We start from the raw sequence: 20,887 nt of genomic DNA, 5'->3' as shown, positions 1-20,887 counted from the left end.
TGTGTGCGTGTGTGAGGTAGAGCTTTGTACCCGGAAGAAAAGACTAAAACAAGCCTCTCCGTTTACAGGTAAGACGCCTGCTGTTCCGAATGATGTCTAAATAACACTAATGTAGTTTATATCGGATATTTTTAATCTATTGAACACTTTAATGTGATTGTTTGTGTTAAAATCCATCTTTTAAAGCTCCTGTAAGTGAATGACGTAGGCGAACTATGAGGCTACTGTAACTAATGAGTCGCCTAGTTACCATTCAACCCAACATGAAGTGCCCTGGTTTATCTGGGCTGTGTAAAGATACAGACATGGATGTGGTGTGTTTAAAAGTGTGTTTTCACTGTGTTATGTTGTGTGGTTGTACAGTTTACCTGCAATACACAACACAGTCATAGTTCACAGAAACGCACCTACTGTAGTTGTCTGTTATATATGTGTGTTTATATGTTTTTATATGGGTATATATGTATTTTATATTATAATCTAAAAAATTCCATTTCCATAAGTTCGCTCGGTTTAAAGTGTTTTGTTAATGGGTACAACTTTCAGTTTAGAATCAATTTTTATTGTTTATTTTTTATAAATATTTGTTTAGATATGTAATATAATTTTATTTTAGGCTATATATGTCGTTATATGTTTTTTGGCATGTATACGATCTTTGTCTATTTTTTTGTCTACGGCTGTGGTATGAAATGTGCTATATAAAATACTAACTCAAATTGACAAACTGGTGTGAATATCGACTTCTAACTGTCTAAATAATGCTACGATTGTTCGCATACTCTCACTGTTACGTGTTTTAGATCTCCATAAATAGAGCTTTTACACATTTCGACTTGTTTAAGTGGGAAAAGCACAAGTGTTACTTCTCATTAAAACATAGTTACATTAAATTTCTAAAAGGAATTCAGTGTTTTTTTAAATTGTATTATTTTTACCTGTGCTTTTCCTACTGCACCCTGTCAAAATAGATGCTGTGAAAAAGGCCTATTGTTTTTAAAGGAGAACCATCTATAAGTTTAATTATGTGCGTGAACATGAGCTACTCTCTCAAAGCTAGAAACCAGAGAAGGAAGTCTCAAACGTGTGATGTCAAGTGTGGAGCTGCTCCGTAAAGGACGAATAAGGGATGGGTTTTATGAGCTGTTATGAGGAGTTGGTGTAGAGTTAAGGTGAACAAACGCCACAGTGCAGTGGCGCAGTTTAATACCACATATAAAAGTGTGCTCAGGGCAAAATAAACAGTCCCAAAATAAAAATGAAAAACACAGGATATCCTCGGATAGTCCCACTTCCAGAGTTTGGCTTTTAGTCGTAATGTGGAAACAACATGGACGCTACAAAGAGGGTGTGTTTTATTACTAACAGTGATTAAACAACACAGTGAGAGCTGCTTCAAGCATTTATTTCCATGGAAGTTAGGAAATGCTACGAGCGTTGCAACGAGCAACGTTGGTATTGGTATTCGTTTCTCTTTAAGTATGGATCGATGGAAAGTTGTAACAGATGGTGATCTGTCTTTCTTTGTGTGAAGAGTCCCCTTATCAAATATATGTCATGTGGTGTGCACTGTTTCAGCTCCTCTGTCTGGTGCTGCCTGAACTGTGAGCTCACCGCTGCCTTCTGTGTGTTTCTGAAGCAGACAGGGCGATGGAGCAGAGAGGCCTGCAGCAGGAGCTGGAGGATCAGTTCAGCCATGTGCTGTCCAGAAAGCAGATGTTCCAGTCTGACTGGGACATCGTCTCTTTCGCAGTCTTCTTCATCTTCATCGGTGAGTGAAGGTGAAAGAGATGGATGTTCAAAGGATTTTTATAAACACAGCATCGGGGTCCATTAATATGAATTTGAAGGCAAATTCAAGATATAAAATAAAAGTTTATCTTTGAATACTCCTCACTATCTCTTCAGCCACCCCTCCATCATCCTTTACCCCCACCCCTGATCAGCAAGTCGCAGTATTAGTGCAGTGACTGGTGGGAACAGGGTGATTGCTTGGCTCCTTGAAGTGCAGCGTTTTCGAGAACCACTCATCTAATCGACTTCACACTCGACAGTGCATTTCCTTTGGTCCTCAGCAAAACATCTGCCAAGTGTGAAGTATATTGGATGAGAGGTTCTCGAGATAAGCAAAGGACAGTCATACATGCATGCATATAAAAGTCTCATCAGGAATCTATTTCAGCACAGCGGACAGCGCCATGGATCTATCGATACACAGTCAGGCTACTGATTTCAGAGCCAGACTGTAACTGTCACAAACCTCAGTCAGATAAAAGATCAACTACTCAGGCTGGCTAGACTAACCTGCACACTCTCTTTGCTACTCGCATGGGCGGATCATGAGACAATGGACCCCTGGGCACAGACATGTCAGAGGCCCCCCACTCTGTCTACGTAGGAACAAGACACCCAAATTCAAAGAGGCGACTTTGAGCCATTTGCACAAATTTCGGATCTCTTTGTGGTTATTGTGCACTCATTTTAGACGTTTTTCTATGTGGTCATTTCATTTCCCTTTGTGGTCATTCTTCATCCATTTTTTTATTTAATTTTTTTATTTCTTCATGATTGTTTTTCATCTCTGTGAAAGTATTTTTAGTCATTTTTGAATATTTTTCTGGTGGTTTTGTATCAATTTTTAAAATATTTTTTTTCTACAATATGTTGTCCTTTTGTTTCCCTCTTTGGTTATTTTACATCTGTTTTTAATCATTTTGTGTTTGTCATCATTTTTTGTCTCTATGTGGTCGTTTTGTGTGACAGGTAAACAAGGGGGATGGTATCCCCCCTCATATCACCCACATGTCCCAATTGTTACCAAAAGTTAAACGAGGGATTAATGTTCAGTGTCAACAAACAAGCTTCTGGTTTTGGAGATAAAGGCAATTTGATTTGAGGACGGGGCAGACGGCAGGTGAAAACGTATTATTATTAAACCGGCTAGTGCAGCGTGAGGTCACCATAGATGTGTCTGGGAGCTGGCTTGTAACACCCTAAGACTTATGACACGGTCTGTCTCACAGTTTTTTCTCTGTGCAGCAATTTCACATATTTTTTGTATCTACTTGGTCTTGGCCATTCACTTCCATCTCTCCCTAACAGTGGACTGTGAATAATTGAAGTGCGCCTCGTTTATTGCACTTTCGTCTGCTCACTCCCTGGTTGTTGTGCTGCATGTTTGTTATCAGGGATGATTCTGCTGCTCGTCATCCTGGTGCTCATCCGCTGCTGCTGCTGCTGCTGCTCCGATGATGAGAAGGTAAACACACACATGAAGAGAAGTGCAGGAAAACAGACACACTTGTAGCAGTGAGGTGCTGACTCGAAGGCAGAAATGGGCCGATGCGATCATACATTTCTAAAGACTGATGTGGGCACATCAAGACATGCCTGTGTACTAAATCAGTCCCAATTTATTATAAAGTGCGCAGTATTTACCCTCCATAATGTGTATTAGAGTTAATCTAATTAATACAGGTCATCAAAAATGTTAATAAAAGGTTATTATGGATTTCTTTAGGCACCGTTAACACTTACAGGAGAGAAAAGTTGGCTTTCTTCATTAGACTAGAATCAGATACATTTAAAAATGTCTGGAGTCACTGGGTAGATTTTGGAACACCAGTGGGAACGGACTTTATTTGGTAAAAACAGTATATCTTATGGATCCCCTTGGTCCTTGCTACAAATGTGGATTGTTCAATTGTTCATAAGATTGTGTTCAGCATTATCCTTCACCAGGAGAGAAAGGTGTTAACCACAGGAGAATGCAAATGTGGATTGAAGTGAAAAATGTACAAATTTTGAGTCTACTGTGTTTTGTGTTTAATTGTGAATGTTTGTCGATTTTGGTGTTTGATCCCTGCTGTGAAATGTTTTTATGCTCTGTACAAAACGTGTGTGTGAGATGTTAAATGCTAATGGGACGATGCTGAACAGAATCAATAAAAAGTTAATAAATGCTATAACAGTGCTTAACATCGCAAATACCTTTACCTATGATGGTACATGATGCTCAGGGTCTCTGCAAGCTACTGTTCTTTATTATGTCTCCTTGAGCTGCTACGGTGTGTGTGTGTGTGTGTGTGTGTGTGTGCATGCGTGCATGCATGTTGGTGTGTAAGCTTGTCGTTTTTAAATGTGTCTTTTAAAGGTCGAGTCTATTCTATTTTGATGCTTTTAATGTGAAATTTTCTGCACTTTAAGGGATTGTACTGTACATTTCGTTGTACTGGTACAATGACAATAAAGAAAATTCTATTCTATTCTAATAAAAATAAATAAATAATTTAAGGGGTTACTTTATTAACTTGGCCAGGGAGGTTATGTTTACAGTTGGGTTTGTTTGTTTGTTTGTTTTTCAGCAGCATGACGGAAAAACTGCTGGCTCAGTATTCATGAAACATGGTGGAAGGGTGCAGTATGGGCCAATAAATGCCCCTATAACAGTTTGAGTGGAACCAAATCACGGGGCGGATACACAAATCATTTTTTGCTTTCCTTAACAATGCGAGATAGAGCGTTGTCTTGGCACAGATCTGCGCTCTGCGAGTGCCCTTCTAGTTTTTGTGTTGTAATTGCCCTGAAATTCATATGAAGTACGTATTTCCCATGGAGATTTTTTTAATAGAACAATTTGCACATGCACTTCACCTGCCCCATGACAACGGCAGAGGGGATGCACACATCCAGGACAGTGTCAGGAAATATGAAACCCAGACAAATGCTTAGCACAATAATTTTGATGTGTTCTAAAATACTAGGGAGCATTTTAGAATACTTAGTAAGTATTTTGGAATATGAGTCATCTAAGTGAATACACTGACTGTTACTTTGGTATAAGTGATTAAGGGAGGGATTTCAGACACAGCCGTGGGAGAAGACACAAATTCTTCTCCAGAGATTCTACATTTAGGTTGAGAAGATTGAATTGGTGTGTAACCTGTACATCCAGACGGTCTCTCACCTCTACAGTGGAAAATCCAAGTCCTCACCGTGCTGTGGCAAGTCAACCTTCTCGTTCCTCGTGTACGGAAGACAGGATTGTTCCTAAATGTGCTCCTGGCATCCTTAACGCAGACCACCTTAAGGAGAGATCCTGTCGTGTAGTGACAAGAGCTGACACTGAGCTGAGGTCATAGATGCATGTACTCTGATAATGACAGGGATGTGTTTTGCTTCCTCAACAGCCTCGAATGCGTAAGGTTGGCGTCGAGAACATGGCCCTGGAGCCCTGACAGCTCAACGGCACTCATCAAGTATTGTGAAGGCGGATGAAGAGAAGCAGAGCCTTCTAATTTGACTTTTGTGCCATAACTTTGATTTTAATGCCACCCGTCTGTAAGCAAATTTAGAACTCTTACACACAGAGTAATCATTGTTCACAAGTCCTTATAGAAATGTAACACCCGTGGTCTGTTTGTCCATCACTGCTTTGTGAGGTTTATTGCACGGACACCACACGGGAGCTGTGTTTTTATGATCCTGTGGATTTGACTGTCACTTCCTCATGTTTTTTTTTTGTGATCCTGTAGATTTGACTGTCACTTCCTCATGTTTTTTTTTTGTGATCCTGTAGATTTGACTGTCACCTCCTCATGTTTTTTTTTTGTGATCCTGTAGATTTGACTGTCACCTTCTCATGTTTTGTTTTTATGATCCTGTAGATTTGACTGTCACTTCCTCATGTTTTGTTTTTATGACCCTGTTGATTTGACTGTCACCTCCTCATGTTTTGTTTTAGTGAATATTTTATTTAGAACCAAATATATAAAAGTAAATGTCAACTTTGTTCTATTTCATGTGTTGGTGTATTCCTTCTCGCCGTGCCACGTTTATTTATGGGTTACTTGTCCTAGCAAAATGACAAATGTAGAGGACAAAGTACACAAAATAATATGAAGGTATGAATCGTAAAACAGGCCATAGATGCGTTTGTGTTTCAGGCTCAGTCCATACTGGATGGCACAGGGCTGTAGAGCGCTACTGCTCAAACACAGCACAATCACTGTTTGTCTTTAATCTTTCACTCAAAACTCAGAGTTGTTTGTTTTCAGCGCAACACACAGATCCTCACAAGACATCATGTCATTTCACCACACTGTTCTGTTCACTCCTTTGAGAATTCACCACTCTTGCACACTGGCCAGGAGAAATGTATCTCAGTTGTTAGAGTAGTGTAAGTAAGTAGTGCAGTAGCATGAGAAGAGTCCCTACACACAAAACAAAGCACCAATGGGCTCCTTCCTTTTGGATTGACTTTGGTAATCCACTTGAATGGACTTTACTATGAGAGGAGCTGGTACAGGGGCCAGTAGGTAAGTCTTTAAAAACACTCTTTTTAATAAACTCTGGGTTCACTAACTATGTTGTTGGTGCTTTTTACACCACTGCATGTTCTTTACCATTTCTCTTTCTTCAAAGACACTAAAACCAGGGTTCGTCAAATTCAAGCACTTTTCAAAGTCCATTTTCAAGCATTTCCAGCATCGTACAGTTGTAGAAAATTACATATTTCTACAAATACATATAGCTATTGAAAATGATTATTTTGCTTATTTTTTTCCATTAAAATCCTGTTTAAAAGAGATGGCGTTATGTTGAAAACAACTAAAAATGTTTCGTAAAACCAGAAATATGGATACAGTTTCAAGCATTTTCCAGTACTTGATCCAAAATTCAAGCACTTTTCAAACCTGGAAAACACAACATTAGAATTCAAGGATTTCAAGCACCTGTACCCACCCTATAAAACACAAAGTGGTTGATAGAAATGCATCTGAACAGTGGAAACAAACTAGTTTATTTTTACATGTCGCTTCACTGCAGCAGGCAGCAAATAAAGAGTACAACATGGACAGGTTATTGTTTGGAATATTTCTATTGCACAGACATCAGATAAATAATCTCCACATTTTATATGACAGGCATCTTTTCAAAATAGACACTTACTAACACTTACTGGATTTTGTTCATGATTGGATTAGTGTTTGGTTCACAGGAAATAAACAACATATGTGCAAAATGTGTAAAATAAATATGAACATAGGGCAGACGAACACTTGAAATCAAAGATTACATCAGCAGACATGACAAGTAGCTTATCGTTTAGACATATCCATGCAGTAACACACAGGGAATGTGAGTTGTGTCATTTCCACCAAGTGGGGAAATAAACAACAAAAAAACAAATCAGTAGCCCAGCTCTAATGTCCGCCCTAATGCCACGTTAATGTCATTTTCCAGCACGTAAATACTGTTCACGTCAACATTGAAGTTCTAATCACGACTGGGAAGCTCAGGTTTTTCTGAAAGCTCCCATATATGTTGGCCCTTAAAAGTATGGACGTGCCGGAAAACCAAAAAGACTCTCGTTCAATGTCATTAAACCAACATTTAATGGATAAAGTCAATGCACAGTATTTTTATTCCTCACACGGAAAACTGTAATAATACCACTATCTTGATGACGTGAACACTCGCGAGTCGTAAACATGGGAGTCTTTGCCATCTCTCACAGACCTCCTGGAAGGGCGGACATCGGAACTGGTCTACAAACAGATGAAACCGTCATCTGTTACCAACATGCTTGTATCCCATAAAAGACCACTGTGGGAAGTGTTTTGCTCACACTATGGCATCACCTCACAGCTAAGACTTTGTTTTTCTGTGCAATACTGTTGCACTGCCCCTATACTGTGCAACACCCAGTGCTTAAACTTGAACTTAAAGGTTGAATATGGAGAATGAGCAGAACACCGCCATCTAGTGTCTCAAGATCGGAGTCGCAACAACAAAACATAATTCCAGCCGTTGGGTTGCCAGGTTCGTCAGCATAATAGTAGCCTACAGGAGACAGGAGTCTGTTTGAGCCTGTTTCGCACCATAAAAACAAGAATTAAAGAGGAGTTTGACTGACCAGCTAAGTAAACATAAAAGTTAGCTTAAAGATCAAGGACAAAAGTAGTCATTTGGGCGTGCGTTTTAATGCCGTTATACTCCTTTATCTCAGCCCATCGAGTGAATGTTTGGCCTATATTGACTCTAGGTTTTGCAAACTCCCTTTCATCCGGTGCCAACCTGGCAACCCCCAATGCCAGTCGCTATTGACTGGTAAAAAAAACTTTCATTCTGTACCCCTCAAAACACCCTGCGGGTGTATTATTTTAATAAATTATATTGCTTTTAATAAAGATTCTACATATTCAACCTCTAAGTATAGTGAGCACAGTTATGGAATTAGTGAAACTTAAACTAATTCTCAGATTAAGGAGGTTTTTTTCTAAAAGAATAAATGTCCTCTAGGGGACCATGGTCAGATACAGTATTCCATCTGTGGTAAACACACTGCAGTAATGTCATAAAGGGATACACAACAGGCAGATTATATAAGAAGGGTCAAAATATGTGCAGTAGCGGTCAAAATACCCTGACTTTTAGTTCCTAAAATAGCTCTAATAACACTCTTACAAAACCTAATATGCAACTCAACAATATATTTTATTAGACCCTCATTCCTAGTAAATTCCCTCTTCTTTCAAATGTGATCGTGTTCAATAATCGGGATTTCAATATTGATCAAAATAATCGTTATTATCATTTGTCCATAAGTGGTGGAGGGCCCCTCTGGAGAAAGTGCTATTATTATATTGAAATGGAATGCAAAAAGATGAAGAAACGTTGAAAGTGCTGTGAGGGAGCTCAAAGTATTTCAGAAAAATAAGCGGTGACCACTGCGACCGAGTAGTTCTACAGCCCAGGGTGCACATATTAGTGTTGCACACAACACGGCTCAATGATAACTTTGGGATGAGCACCAGATAAATACTCAGTAAGTACTAAGTTGCTTGAACGTAACACATAATTCAAAAATTAAAAAGTCTGATAACAAAATCAGCAACAATCACACTAATCATTGAAAGGTTCAAGTCGGTGGTGTGAGAAGCAGAACACACACACATGGATCAGAGAAATGTCAGCTGGGCTAACACAATGGGTTTGATTGGCTCCTTTAGCTGATAATGCAACACTTGAGACTGAATGACTGGACGATATACACTCACCGGCCACTTAATTAGGTGCACCTCTCCAACTGCTCGTTAACACACATTTCTAATCAGCCAATCACATGGCAGCAACTACATGCATTCAGGCATGTAGACCTGGTGAAGAGGATGTGCTGCAGTTCAAAGCAGCATCAGAACGGGGAAGAAAGGTGATTGAAGTGACTTTGAACGTGGCGTGGTTGTTGGTGTGTGATTATTTCAGAAACTGCTGATCTATGGGATTTTCACACACAACCATCTCTAGGGTTTGCAGAGAATGGTCCCAAAAAGAGAAAAGATCCAGTGAGCGGCAGTTCTGTGGGCGCATACGCCTCGTTTTAGCCAGAGGTCAGAGGAGAATGGCCAGACTGGTTGGAGCTGATAGAAAGGCAACAGTGACTCAAATATCCACTGGTTCCAACAGAAGAATGCAGGAGAGCATCTGTGAACACACAACACTACTGACTTTCTATAGAGAGGGAGCAGCAGCAGAAGACCACACTGACACTTTATTAAGCAGCAGGTGCACCTAATTAAGTGACCGGGGAGTGTATATATATATATATATATATACTTTATATATAACATAAAAACCTTCGTAGAATGCCCTTACACTTGTGTGGTTGGTTTGGGTCTGACCACTCTCTGGTGGATGGGCAGGAGGTGGATTAGAAAGGTCTGTAGTTCCAGAAACTGGAGAAGACGGATATCTGCAGGGATGGGAGGACAGAGGAACAAAGTTAGATTTATATACAATAACACATGCAAAGTTGACCATCCAACCAACTGCTCACAGCATAAATCAAACTGTTTAGCCATATACTGTACGGTAGTCTCGCCATGCCAGATCTTTCTCTGCAGCGCTGCGTCAGTGCTGCAGAGAAAGTCTGGCTGCAAAAGTTAACATTCCGGGAGAGGGGGAAAAAAAACTTTCTGGCTTGGGTGGAGCTAAGCCCGGGATGACTGTCTCTGCGGAATAGATAGAGGAGACAGCAGAAGGGAAGAAGATTGCAGTCTGAAACAGGTGGCCAATGGAAGGCTTCAAACAGTCACTTCATCAGTAGCCATTTGATAAAGCTACCTTGAGATTGCGTTAACTGCTGTTTTTCATCGGTCATTTTATCATGTTATAAGTCATGGAGCAACATATATAGTATTCATTTGGAGTCATATTTGTGTGCACCTGATGAATGTAACTCCAACATTCACTCTCTTCTTTGGTTTTAACACAATGCTGGGAATCTTTGGGAATATCACATTTGTACCACACTTTGGTTACGTTCACACTGCAGCTCTTAATGCACAATTCCGATTTATTGTTAAAATCCCTTTTTTTGTTTGGCTGTTCACATCACGTCTTTAAATGTGGCCTGTCTACAGATTGCGGTGTGAACAGTTCACGCTCCTGAAGTGACCCGCATACGCAGTTGATCATTGATGACATCACACCACAACGGTGTTTACGGAAGTGACCATGGCAACGGCAAACCGTATTGTAGGACTTCATGGCTTAATGCTAAATACGGTGTGTGGCGGCACCCCAAATACTAATAAGGTCTAAAACTTCACTCTCCCTCCTCCGGCCGCCTGCTTCACTGTTGTCCTCCATGTTTGTTTTGATTCTGTTCCTGGCTCCAGCCTGGGGCATACTTTTTTTTTTTCAATGATTCAATTAACTTTATTTGTCATTAATTTAAAAACAGTGCAGCACGGGTCAGAATGACATCAAAGTGGCATTAAACACGACCTGGCTGTTCAGATTGTGGTCACATTCAAAAAAATCGGATACCTCTCTGATTCAGTAGCACATTTGAAAGTGGCCCAATTCTGATTAGACTGTCAGATTCAATGCGACTTGTGCTGTTCAGACAGTCAACAGCAAATCAGATACGAGTCACATATGAGCAAAAGAAATCGGATTTAGGTCACTTGGAACTGCAGTGTGAACGTAGAAACTCAGAAATGTGAAACCAAGAATCAAAGGCTATTGAATCAATAGAAAAAGAGGCCCTATTTCGACTGCCATGGTTAACATTACCAAGTGCTTGTGGACACATATTCTGGATGGTTTCAAATCAAAACCTTCTCCAAGACATGACATCCTCACCAAATTGAAAAGGGAACTTCCCAGTCCACGGTCCACCACAGATAAGGTTTTGCCAAACAATGGGACTGCAGTCCTGTCAACAGCAGCCTTGAGTTTCCTCAGTCAAACGCTTACAGAGAAGAGCATTTTGGCGACGACTCCATCGTCAGTACGTAAAATTTGGACTTGTGCGGATTTAAAAAGTCAGGTCTGTTAAAGATTCATCAAATGAGTCATCTTTCAGAGAGCAGAGACACCCACCTTGTCCTTGAGCTGCTGGCAGAGCTGCAGGGAGATGGTGAAGAATACCAGCGTGTCATTAAGCCAAGGCACCACACACTCCACCTTGTGAACGTGGCTCACCTCGAAACGGTTGTTGTTGAGCTCGCTGGAACGCATTCAAAGAGACTCGCTAAGTGGAACAGGTGCTTGGCAGGATTTAGGACTGATTTAGCCACTGAAGTATTTTCCATTAACAATATATCACTATATTCTCATGAATTACAACGTATTTACTTGAATCTGTTTATCTATGGCGCTAAAGAAGGAAGTTAGGAAGAAGCGGGACTTACAACATTGCTCCTGGGTTGTGCAACACTGAGCTCCCAGTTGGCTTGTAATTCTACCAAGATAAGAGACAAACATTAAACATCAGTCACGTGATGCCGTGAGACGCTTTACATGGCGTTTCCGAGCCACAAGTTCTAACCTTTGTGGTGTTGGGAGGCATCACGTGAAGCTGGTAGACAGTCAGACACAGTTTGCTTAAGTTGATGTAAAAGTTCACCATCACATCCCCAGGCATGGGAGGGGTGAACATTTTCTGGTGATGAAAGAAGACAAACAGAAAAAGTCAACAGAGGAAGAAGAAGAGGAACTATGGAGCTAGAACATATCTCTGGATATTTTGGGTGTGGCTAGAGTGCCACCTCAAAGCTGCCTCTCAACACAACACCTTGCACTTTGTCTGGAGTAATAAAGCAAAACTAAGGGCCATCCGTAACAGACCACATTTTATCACTAAATTCTTCCTTGGGAAATTTCATTTTCTAAAGCTTTCCTTAAAGAGGCCGTGAGCCAAAAAGGTTGGGAAGCGGTGGTATAAAATATCACTCTATGCTGTTGGAGCATTAAGATTGTCTCTTCATTTGAACTAAGGCGTCCAGACCAAACCAGGAAAAACAGCCCAAACCGAAAGTACACAAATGAATGAGGAAACAGGTGTCTAAGTTTATCTTCATTATCAGATTTTATCACAACGATTTGGGCCTAGAAAAATCCATTGAGAGCCATACGCTGGTCCTCAGTGGGTTAAAGTGTGTGTGTGTGTGTGTGTGTGTGTAATGTATACTGCCTTATGTCCTGTACCATCAGACCACTGGTGGCTAGCTCTGGCAGCGTCATGGAGGCGGGGGTGGTGAGGCGGTTTCGTGCTCTTGTCAGCTGGAGCATCACTGCGTCCATGAGCTGTGGCAGTAATAGAAACATGGAGCTAGTATCAGTGACAATGTTAAAAAAAAAAAAAAAATCTACATCTAGCTCTGTAGTGACAGTAGGCGTGGTTGCCATATGGAGACAGACGACCGACCTTATTAACCTCAGCCCCTGTCTTGAAGTGATAGCTGTCATCACGGCTGCTAAGCAACTGGAGGGCCTGGTTCACGTGGTTCCTCGCATCCTGAATCTGATGAAAAGAGACAAGTGGAATTGTGAGAGGACTGAGTAAGGCAGGATTTGAGCATTAAAAAGATAATAATATAGAGGATATTTAAAAAACAATCAATAAACTGAAAAATAATGCCTCTCAGTCTTTTCTTATTACTTTGCTCTATTTGGGACTATTATGGGCATCAATACGAGCAGCACTTCAGAATTACATACTGCAGCTTTCCTTATGTTCCTTGAGGCGTCAAAGGGTGACAATGTGTCCTTACAGGAGGTTCCTTCATTGGACAAAATTGATTTTATGCTATGGTGTGTGTGTGTGTGTGTGTGTGTGTGTGTGTGTGTGTGTGTGTGTGTGTGTGTGTGTGTGTGTGTGTGTGTGTGTGTGTGTGTGTGTGTGTGTGTGTGTGTGTGTGTGTGTGTGTGTGTGTGTGTGTGTGTGTGTAACCCCCAGCCAATAATGGCATGCAGGGCGAGCAGGCTGTTCTAATTCCTAAGCACTGCTTTGTCACGCCCCTTCCCCTCAGCATCTCAGCAACCCTGCAGTGTCTATATGATACAAAGCACAGGTATTTGATGACCAACGGGTTGCTATTATATTGCTGTGTGTTTTTGTGTGCTTCAGTGTTTCCATGCTCCTCTCCTTCTTCTCTGCCTGTGTGCAGCAGAGTGCCGCTGCTGTAGGTTGATCGTTTCTACCAACACACATTCACTCATAATCTGGCAGTGCGGAGGCGTGTGTTTGTTTGTCTTTTAAAACCTAACTGAAACAATCAGAAAATAATGTTTTCATTCTTGGATTTACTGCTTTTGTCCTGACTAGCGTTGCTCCCTCTCTTCATTCACTCTCTAGTTTGCTTGACCACTGCTTCTCTCTCTCTCTCTCTGGCTTAGCAGTAACATAGCCACTGTGTTCAGCCACATCGGCTCCATCCAAGCTCCAACTCTTTGCCCATTTTTGGATAAGCTGGGAGGCTATTTTTCTTTTCTTTTCCTAGGATGGCGACGGCATCACCTGCCCTTCTCTGTCTCTGATTGGCTTGCCCTGGAATCCTTACCCTAACCATAACCATTCCCAGGTTTGCCTGAACCTAACCAACTCAACACACAAAGGCAATAAGTACTAGCCAATTAAAAGGCAGGGTAGGGCGTGTCATGCCTGCGACATCCTAGAGAAAAAAAATTGCAGCCAGCAGTTAGGCAGTGTAAGGCATTGCCAAGATGGCAAAGGTCGGAGCCACCCACATTAGGCTTCAATTTGGACCTTCAGAAACCTATGTTTGACATCCCGGAGATTACATCTGTATTTTACGCAGTCTATGGTTTAAGCGAACTCTGCTCGGAGGATGCCAGAACACTACCTAGCCTATAATTAGCTGTAAAATGAAACACAAATATAAAAGCTCCACTGTTGAAAAGAACCTCACTAGATTCATTATTTTAAAATAACATTTGAGGAAAAATGGCACATAATAGGATTCCCCTTGGGGGTTATTAATATTCAGATTTTAGGACTACCACTGATGGGAAAAAAATATTATGCTGGTTTTTTTTTCACTACAAAAAAAACCCCACTGATTATTTCACAGCTACAACCAGTTTCCATTGTTCTGGTAGCAACACACTAACACACTGTACCTGCTGCAGTTTCCACAGCTTGTCCTCTCTGAACTGGAAGTGCAACACCTGGCTGCTCTTTGCAACCTTCAGGTTTATGTCCTGTTAAGAAAAGCAAAACATTAACAAAGGACACACTTGGCTCAAATCCTCAGTGAGAACTGGACAAACTCACGGCCTGAGTCAGAGCCTCTCCCTGCAGAGTCAGCACCCCCTTCACCTGATCCATGCTGCAAGACAACACGTCACATTTATAGTTCAACACCACCACCACAGGAACAATATGAAAGGAAGCTTATGGCGGGAGAAATGTGTAACAGTGTGTGACCCTGAGAGATTGCAACATTAAGGAAATGATCAACCCATTCTTTCTTCTCTCAGCATATTTCAAACCGTATGTGTATACCGCCATTTCCTCCGCAGGAAGACTTTGTTATGGATCTAACCATTTCATTTCATTTCATTATGTCCATAGTGACTGTACAACAGAAGAAGTTACACCCATGATGAAACGGTCAGAGGTGGAGTATTACGTTGAGCTGCCGAGGATGAAGTTTTCCTGTTTGAGCTGACTCTCCAGGCCCGGTGTTGGCATTGAGAAACGTCTAGATGCCTCCTGTTGGTGGCAGAGCAGACTTACTATTAGAATCAGATCTGAATCACAGTGTTGTAAAGCGCTAAAGATGCATCATCTCAGCTGTGGATTAGTAATTCTACAGACTGAATGCTTCTGATCTGCACTTCTACTTCTGATCTATAATCCAGGAACGTAACGACTTAAATTCACTGTAGCTAAGGCAGGGTGAATGCAATCCCATTTATCGAATTCCACTGGTGTCATATGGTGATGATAAGACCCTCGTCTTTCAGACTCACCTCTACCTATTCCGCAGATGACATACAGCTGTTTTCACAAGCTGAGCAGTACTAACCACTAGTAGAGAACATATGTGTAGAATTGGTGGAATTGGTGGAATTGGTGATACGGATTTCAACCACATCACTTACATGAAAAGCTTAGCTCTTACCTTGAGGACATCCTGGAGCTGCTTAAGAACAGCGTGCACTTCTTCTTTAAGCAGCCAGTTGAATTCGTCCTCCTACCAAAAAAAAAGCATTTAAAAACTGACATGTGCAGTTGATACATTTATTCTATTCATACCGCCTTAATAGATAGCTTGTAAAGCTGTACAGGTTTCTATAGCTTGCACTTTAAGCTGTGTGTACTTTACTCAACAGGTACTCGGGTCATTTTGGGGTGTGTTAATGCATATGGCGAACATTTTGGCAAGGGCGGAAGCGCTTCTTTCAACCTCAGCTCCTATAATAATTCTATAATAAACTGTCTATCCAAACTACAGACACTCAGACCCTGAAGGACAAAAATGTCCCTCTGAAACTCATCAAAACCAAAACTTTTCACCCCACAGTCATCGCAGCATCAAATCTAAATTCTATTATATTGGGATTTCAGTCTAGAGCCTTCAAAGTGATAGTTTTTACTATTTACCACCAGCTTGAGCAATTACAAATACATGATGTGTTCCTAGTCTCCTCTCGTTTTTGCTGCTGTATTATGGTTCACTGCAGTGTTTGATGCAATGCATTAAATCAATTTGGTTGCCAATAAATGACATATCCCAGACTGTGACTTTTAAAAAGATTTCCCCTAGCATTTAGTATACTGGGGAAATGTGTGTTTTTCTCATTAAAAAAACAATAGGGTCGAGATGTTAACAAACAGGAATTTAAAATGGCTCAAAGTCTTCAATATTACATGAATGAATAAGACATTATGACGTTAGATTTTCCATTTGTGTTATCCATATGGTCCAGTAATCACCCACTCTGTTGTTACATCATCGAGGTTGCAACACATTACAGCGTCCAGTAAGATCACCGGTGTGACGCTGCCTGCTTTGCCTCATTTCTTCCGTAAAAGAACAGTTTCTATGGCTTGTGATGTTTTACAGGGTTCTCTTCATCCTCTATGGAGAATTTGAGCCTCTACCATCTGGACTGAGATTTAGATTTCCAAAAGCCGGGTCCACCAGGCTGAAAGAGTCCCTCATTTCTCAGGTCACCAAACTGTTGAATGCACTGATGCTTAGTGTCCCACTTCACCACTGAGTGCTGATGAAGATGGTTTTGGCACTGTCACACTCTAGGCTGATGTATTCATGTATTTTATTCTGTTTTTTCATAATAGAGTCCGTTTGCCTCCACCTCTGTGTGTTCTGTTTTACCTGGCTGCCAGACAAATCCCCCCAAGGGGAAAATAAAGTCAGGGTTTAAATGAGTACCTGTTAATTATAATAACTATATCTTAAATATTTATTCAGTCGAGCACTTTAGGCCTCCACTGGTTAACACCAGGAACATTTAACAAGGGAAACGTACTTTGACATCAGGAAACACTTGGAATAAAGCATTTAACTAGAACCCATGTAAATGGTAAATGGTAAATGGACTTGTACTTATATAGCGCCTTTCTAGTCTTCTGACTACTCAAGGTGCTTTCACAGTGTTTTGTCACATTCACCCATTCACACAGACATTCACACTGATGGCAGTGGACATCTACAGACCATCTAATCTAACCATTCACACCACATTTACACACCCATGCACAGCACAGGGAGCAACTCAGGGTTCAGTGTCTTGCCCAAGGGAGCATGAACCACGACATGTGGACCGGGGGAGGTGGGGATCGAACCGCCGTCAGCACAAGTAAGCATAAATACATTTGTTTTTAAATGTTTCTATAAATTACAAGCAGCTCGTGACTTCTGATCAGTAAAAACATTGTTTTTCTGAGACTTACATTTCATCCTGCCTCTGATCTCTTAATTGGGTGTGAGTTATTACGGAAGCAATGAAATATACGTCCTCACAGTAGAAAAGACACCACATTTTAGAGGCTCTGCTTGGAGTTTGTCCATCACAGAACTATGTTTGATTTTTTCCGGATTGGAAAATAGACCGTGCAAACATAGGCCCTTTAGATGCAGCAGTGACTGTAAATACAGACAAGAGTTGACTTTCACTTCAAAGCTCGCCGTGGTTCAGTCACAAGATCATGTGTTACGGCCACTGCATGATGAGTGTATACGGTGTTACTGATGTCAACATACACACAGGCCTGTTGTCAACATCATCACACACTGACTGGGACAGCACGAGCCCTAGCTACAGCACCTGCAGCGTAGCGCGCGGATGCTCCTGCCCCACAGCAGCTACGCGGACGGCCACTCACGTCCGGGTGAATATTATTCTACATTACCAGTTACAAATGTCAACAAATGCTCTAATAACCGACGGGTCAGACAGTGCGGCAGCTAAAAGCCACACAGCCCAGCGGCAGCAGCAGCAGCTGTGTGTTTGTGTGCCTCGGCGGAGCGGGACGGCTCACCAACACGGCTCTCTCCACTTGACTGGCCGCCGACATCTTGGGCAGCTCGGACAGAGACCTCTGCGGGTTCAGCATGGTGTGCGGGACCGGAACAAACAGCCGAAAAACACCCTAAAACGCTGCGCTCTGCTCGGGATGAGGCGCTCGCACCACCTACTAGATTAGCGGAGTATCTGTTGCCTTCGCGTGCGGTCGGAAATGACACCAGCGCTCACACGAACGACCCGAGTCAACGGCGAAAATAAATGTAAAGAAGGGCTCTTTAAGGTTGAGAGACGAGCTGCTGGCGTGTGAAATGTAACGGACCGGGACCATGTAAGTGTCAAGTATAAAGTAAATGTATTAACAGCTATGTGTGTTTTCCTTTTTAATTTTAAGTATTCGTTACGCTTCACGTCCAATCTATGTTCTTTATTCTGCCACTGGGACAAAAAAACAGTCACGTGCCGCTTGTAATTTATAGAAACATTTAAAAACAAATCTATTTATGCTGACTGGTGCATTTCGCTATCGATTTCGAGTGAATTCTACGCTTTACGAAAGTACCTGAACGCAGCATTAGGCTGGTCACACGTTCACTATTAAACTGGCTCCGCCCACTAGTCCTTATTTGGGAACGCTTCCTCCCGCGTCACACACACATATGGCCCAACGTTCAGGTGACATGGAAAAACCTGCTGTGAGAACCAAGACAAAACACTACAGAGGACTAATGTCAATTTACTACACTACACATCCATTAAGCTCAATCCTCCAAATCTCCACCAAACTTTAATCCCATCAGATTTGAATTCCCTAACTATTTTGAGTCTATCCAGATTATCAATAATAAGAAATGTAATTATACCACATGACTTTTTAAAAAAATATTTAATAACAGTATAGCCCGCATCTTGATTTAAGTTCTTTACATGTATCTATTTTTGCCTTATTTATTGTCCTTTTTTTCTCTATGCCTTTGTATCTTATTAAGTATTTTTATGAAATGCCATTATAATTGAATGTGTATTGTTTTCTGAAAGGAGAACTGACTCTTTACACACACATCTGTCTTTGTCAAGTATGACGCCACACTGTTCTGGTTGTACTATATCTGTTCAAACTGCAAATAAAGAAGATAAATTAAAAGAAAATCTAAAACAAAAAAGGTGACATGGAAAATATTATTGCACACTTTATTTCCACCAACAATGTATATCTATATATAATAAATCAACAAGTAAACGCTGTATCTGTAGTGGGCATAAGGGGTTCAGGGTAAGGTATTCAGGAGGAAACCTCAGCACATTTCAGTTACTGTCTCCAAACACAATGAAAGCTTTCACTATCAGGTTTTACAGTAGCTTAGACACATTTGAATTTTGAAAAAATTATAACCCCCCTATCTGTCAAAAAAAAGTGTTTGAATATGATCTGGAAACAGTTTGTTTCTTGCTTTAAACATTATTTGTGCCGTTTGATAGTTGACCTTGTCCCTGAACTTTAAAGTAGAGGAATGTAAAAACAGGAGGTCGGTGTAGTCATAATAACCAGCTTTATTGATTCTTCTTATGGCTCGTTTTTGAATTTGAATTGTCTTTAATGTCATTGTACTAGTACAGCAAAATGTACAGTACACACACACAGACACACACAGACACGCACACACACACACACACACACACACACACACACACACACACACACACACACACACACACACACACACACACACACACACACACACACACACACACACACACACACACACACACACACACACACACCAATACGCACGCACACACACGCACGCACACACGCACACAAGCACACATACACACACACAGTAGCAGATTGCAGATACCCTGAGCATCATGTACCATCATAGGTAAAGGGATTTACGGTGTTCAGCACTGTTAAAGCTTTTGGATAAAAACTGTTCTTAAGTCTATTAGAGCAGTGGTAGAGAATATGCAGTGATTTCTGATCCAGTATAAACTTTGCTTTGCACCGGACTGAGATGTTACGTGACATTTTAGATTGAACATGTTTCATGTGAGGTTTCCAGCAGAGCGCGTGGTCTATTGTCACACCTAGGAATTCATTTGCATACACTCTTTCAATATTAACACCGTCTATCTTAACATTTACGTCATTATTTAAATTACAATTTCCAAACAGCATGATTTTTTTTGTTTTGCTTAAATTCAAGGATAATTTATTATTGTCAAACCACCTTTTTAATTCCCTCATTTCAGATGAAATCAACCCTAGAAGCTGCTGCAAATCCTCTCCCGTACAAAAAACAACATAACACATAATAATAACACATAGCACATGACACAAAGGTGGGAAGCCAATAGCCCGTACACTGAGGAAACATTACTGTATATCATGATAAAAAGACAACTGATTAAGACTTCACTGGAATCCTATTTTAATGGCAGAATTAACTCGAAGTGTTTGCTCAGTGTTGCCCCACATATATTATGTGATGTAATAAAACTTAAAGGGTACTTGGTTTCACTAGTCCCTCATTAGATTGACCCTGGTCATGGTTTACCATTTGACAACTATATCATTTTTAATATATGTTAGTATCCATTTTATGGCCAGTGCCTGAAAAGCAGAAGTTGTTTATATAGAAACCTCTTTATTGAAAATAGATCTGTTTCTTTTATACCTCCCATGTGTCATGTAGTCCCATTACACTCACCTGTCCAACTGCTCATTAACACAAATTTCTAATCAGCCAATCACATGGCAGCAACCACATGCATTCAGGCATGTAGACATGGTGAAGAGGATGTGCTGCAGTTCAAAGCAGCATCAGAACGGGGAAGAAAGGTGATTGAAGTGACTTTGAACGTGGCGTGGTTGTTGGTGTGGGATTATTTCACAAACTGCTGATCTATGGGATTTTCACACACAACCATCTCTAGGGTTTGCAGAGAATGGTCCCAAAAAGAGAAAAGATCCAGTGAGCGGCAGTTCTGTGGGCCCAAACGCCTTGTTTTAGCCAGAGGTCAGAGGAGAATGGCCAGACTGGTTGGATCTGATAGAAAGGCAACAGTGACTCAAATA

The 20,887-nt window shown here is 41.0% G+C and overlaps 2 protein-coding genes across 2 annotated transcripts; one reads left to right on the top strand and one right to left on the bottom strand.

Moving 5' to 3' along the window:
- smim22 (small integral membrane protein 22) lies at window positions 1-5,721 on the top strand. Its single transcript, XM_083930881.1, has 4 exons — window positions 1-68; window positions 1,643-1,771; window positions 3,189-3,259; window positions 5,190-5,721. The coding sequence occupies exons 2-4, from the start codon at window positions 1,651-1,653 to the stop codon at window positions 5,235-5,237; spliced, it is 240 nt and encodes a 79-aa protein (XP_083787007.1). The 5' UTR covers window positions 1-68; window positions 1,643-1,650; the 3' UTR covers window positions 5,238-5,721.
- Window positions 5,722-6,861: 1,140 nt separating this feature from the next.
- On the bottom strand, window positions 6,862-18,035 carry rogdi (rogdi atypical leucine zipper). The gene is made up of 11 exons (XM_083932040.1): window positions 17,825-18,035; window positions 15,441-15,512; window positions 14,946-15,028; window positions 14,588-14,642; window positions 14,434-14,514; window positions 12,719-12,814; window positions 12,499-12,597; window positions 11,840-11,953; window positions 11,703-11,752; window positions 11,392-11,518; window positions 6,862-9,754 (listed from the first exon to the last, which is right to left on the bottom strand). The coding sequence occupies exons 1-11, from the start codon at window positions 17,897-17,899 to the stop codon at window positions 9,713-9,715; spliced, it is 894 nt and encodes a 297-aa protein (XP_083788166.1). The 5' UTR covers window positions 17,900-18,035; the 3' UTR covers window positions 6,862-9,712.
- Between the last annotated feature and the right edge of the window lie 2,852 nt (window positions 18,036-20,887).

The sequence above is a fragment of the Echiichthys vipera genome (genome assembly GCF_963691815.1).
Source record: "Echiichthys vipera genome assembly, chromosome: 17".
NCBI classification, from domain to species: domain Eukaryota; kingdom Metazoa; phylum Chordata; class Actinopteri; order Perciformes; family Trachinidae; genus Echiichthys; species Echiichthys vipera.
Note: the sequence above shows the minus strand (reverse complement) of the source record. Positions and strands in the feature narration are given on the sequence as shown.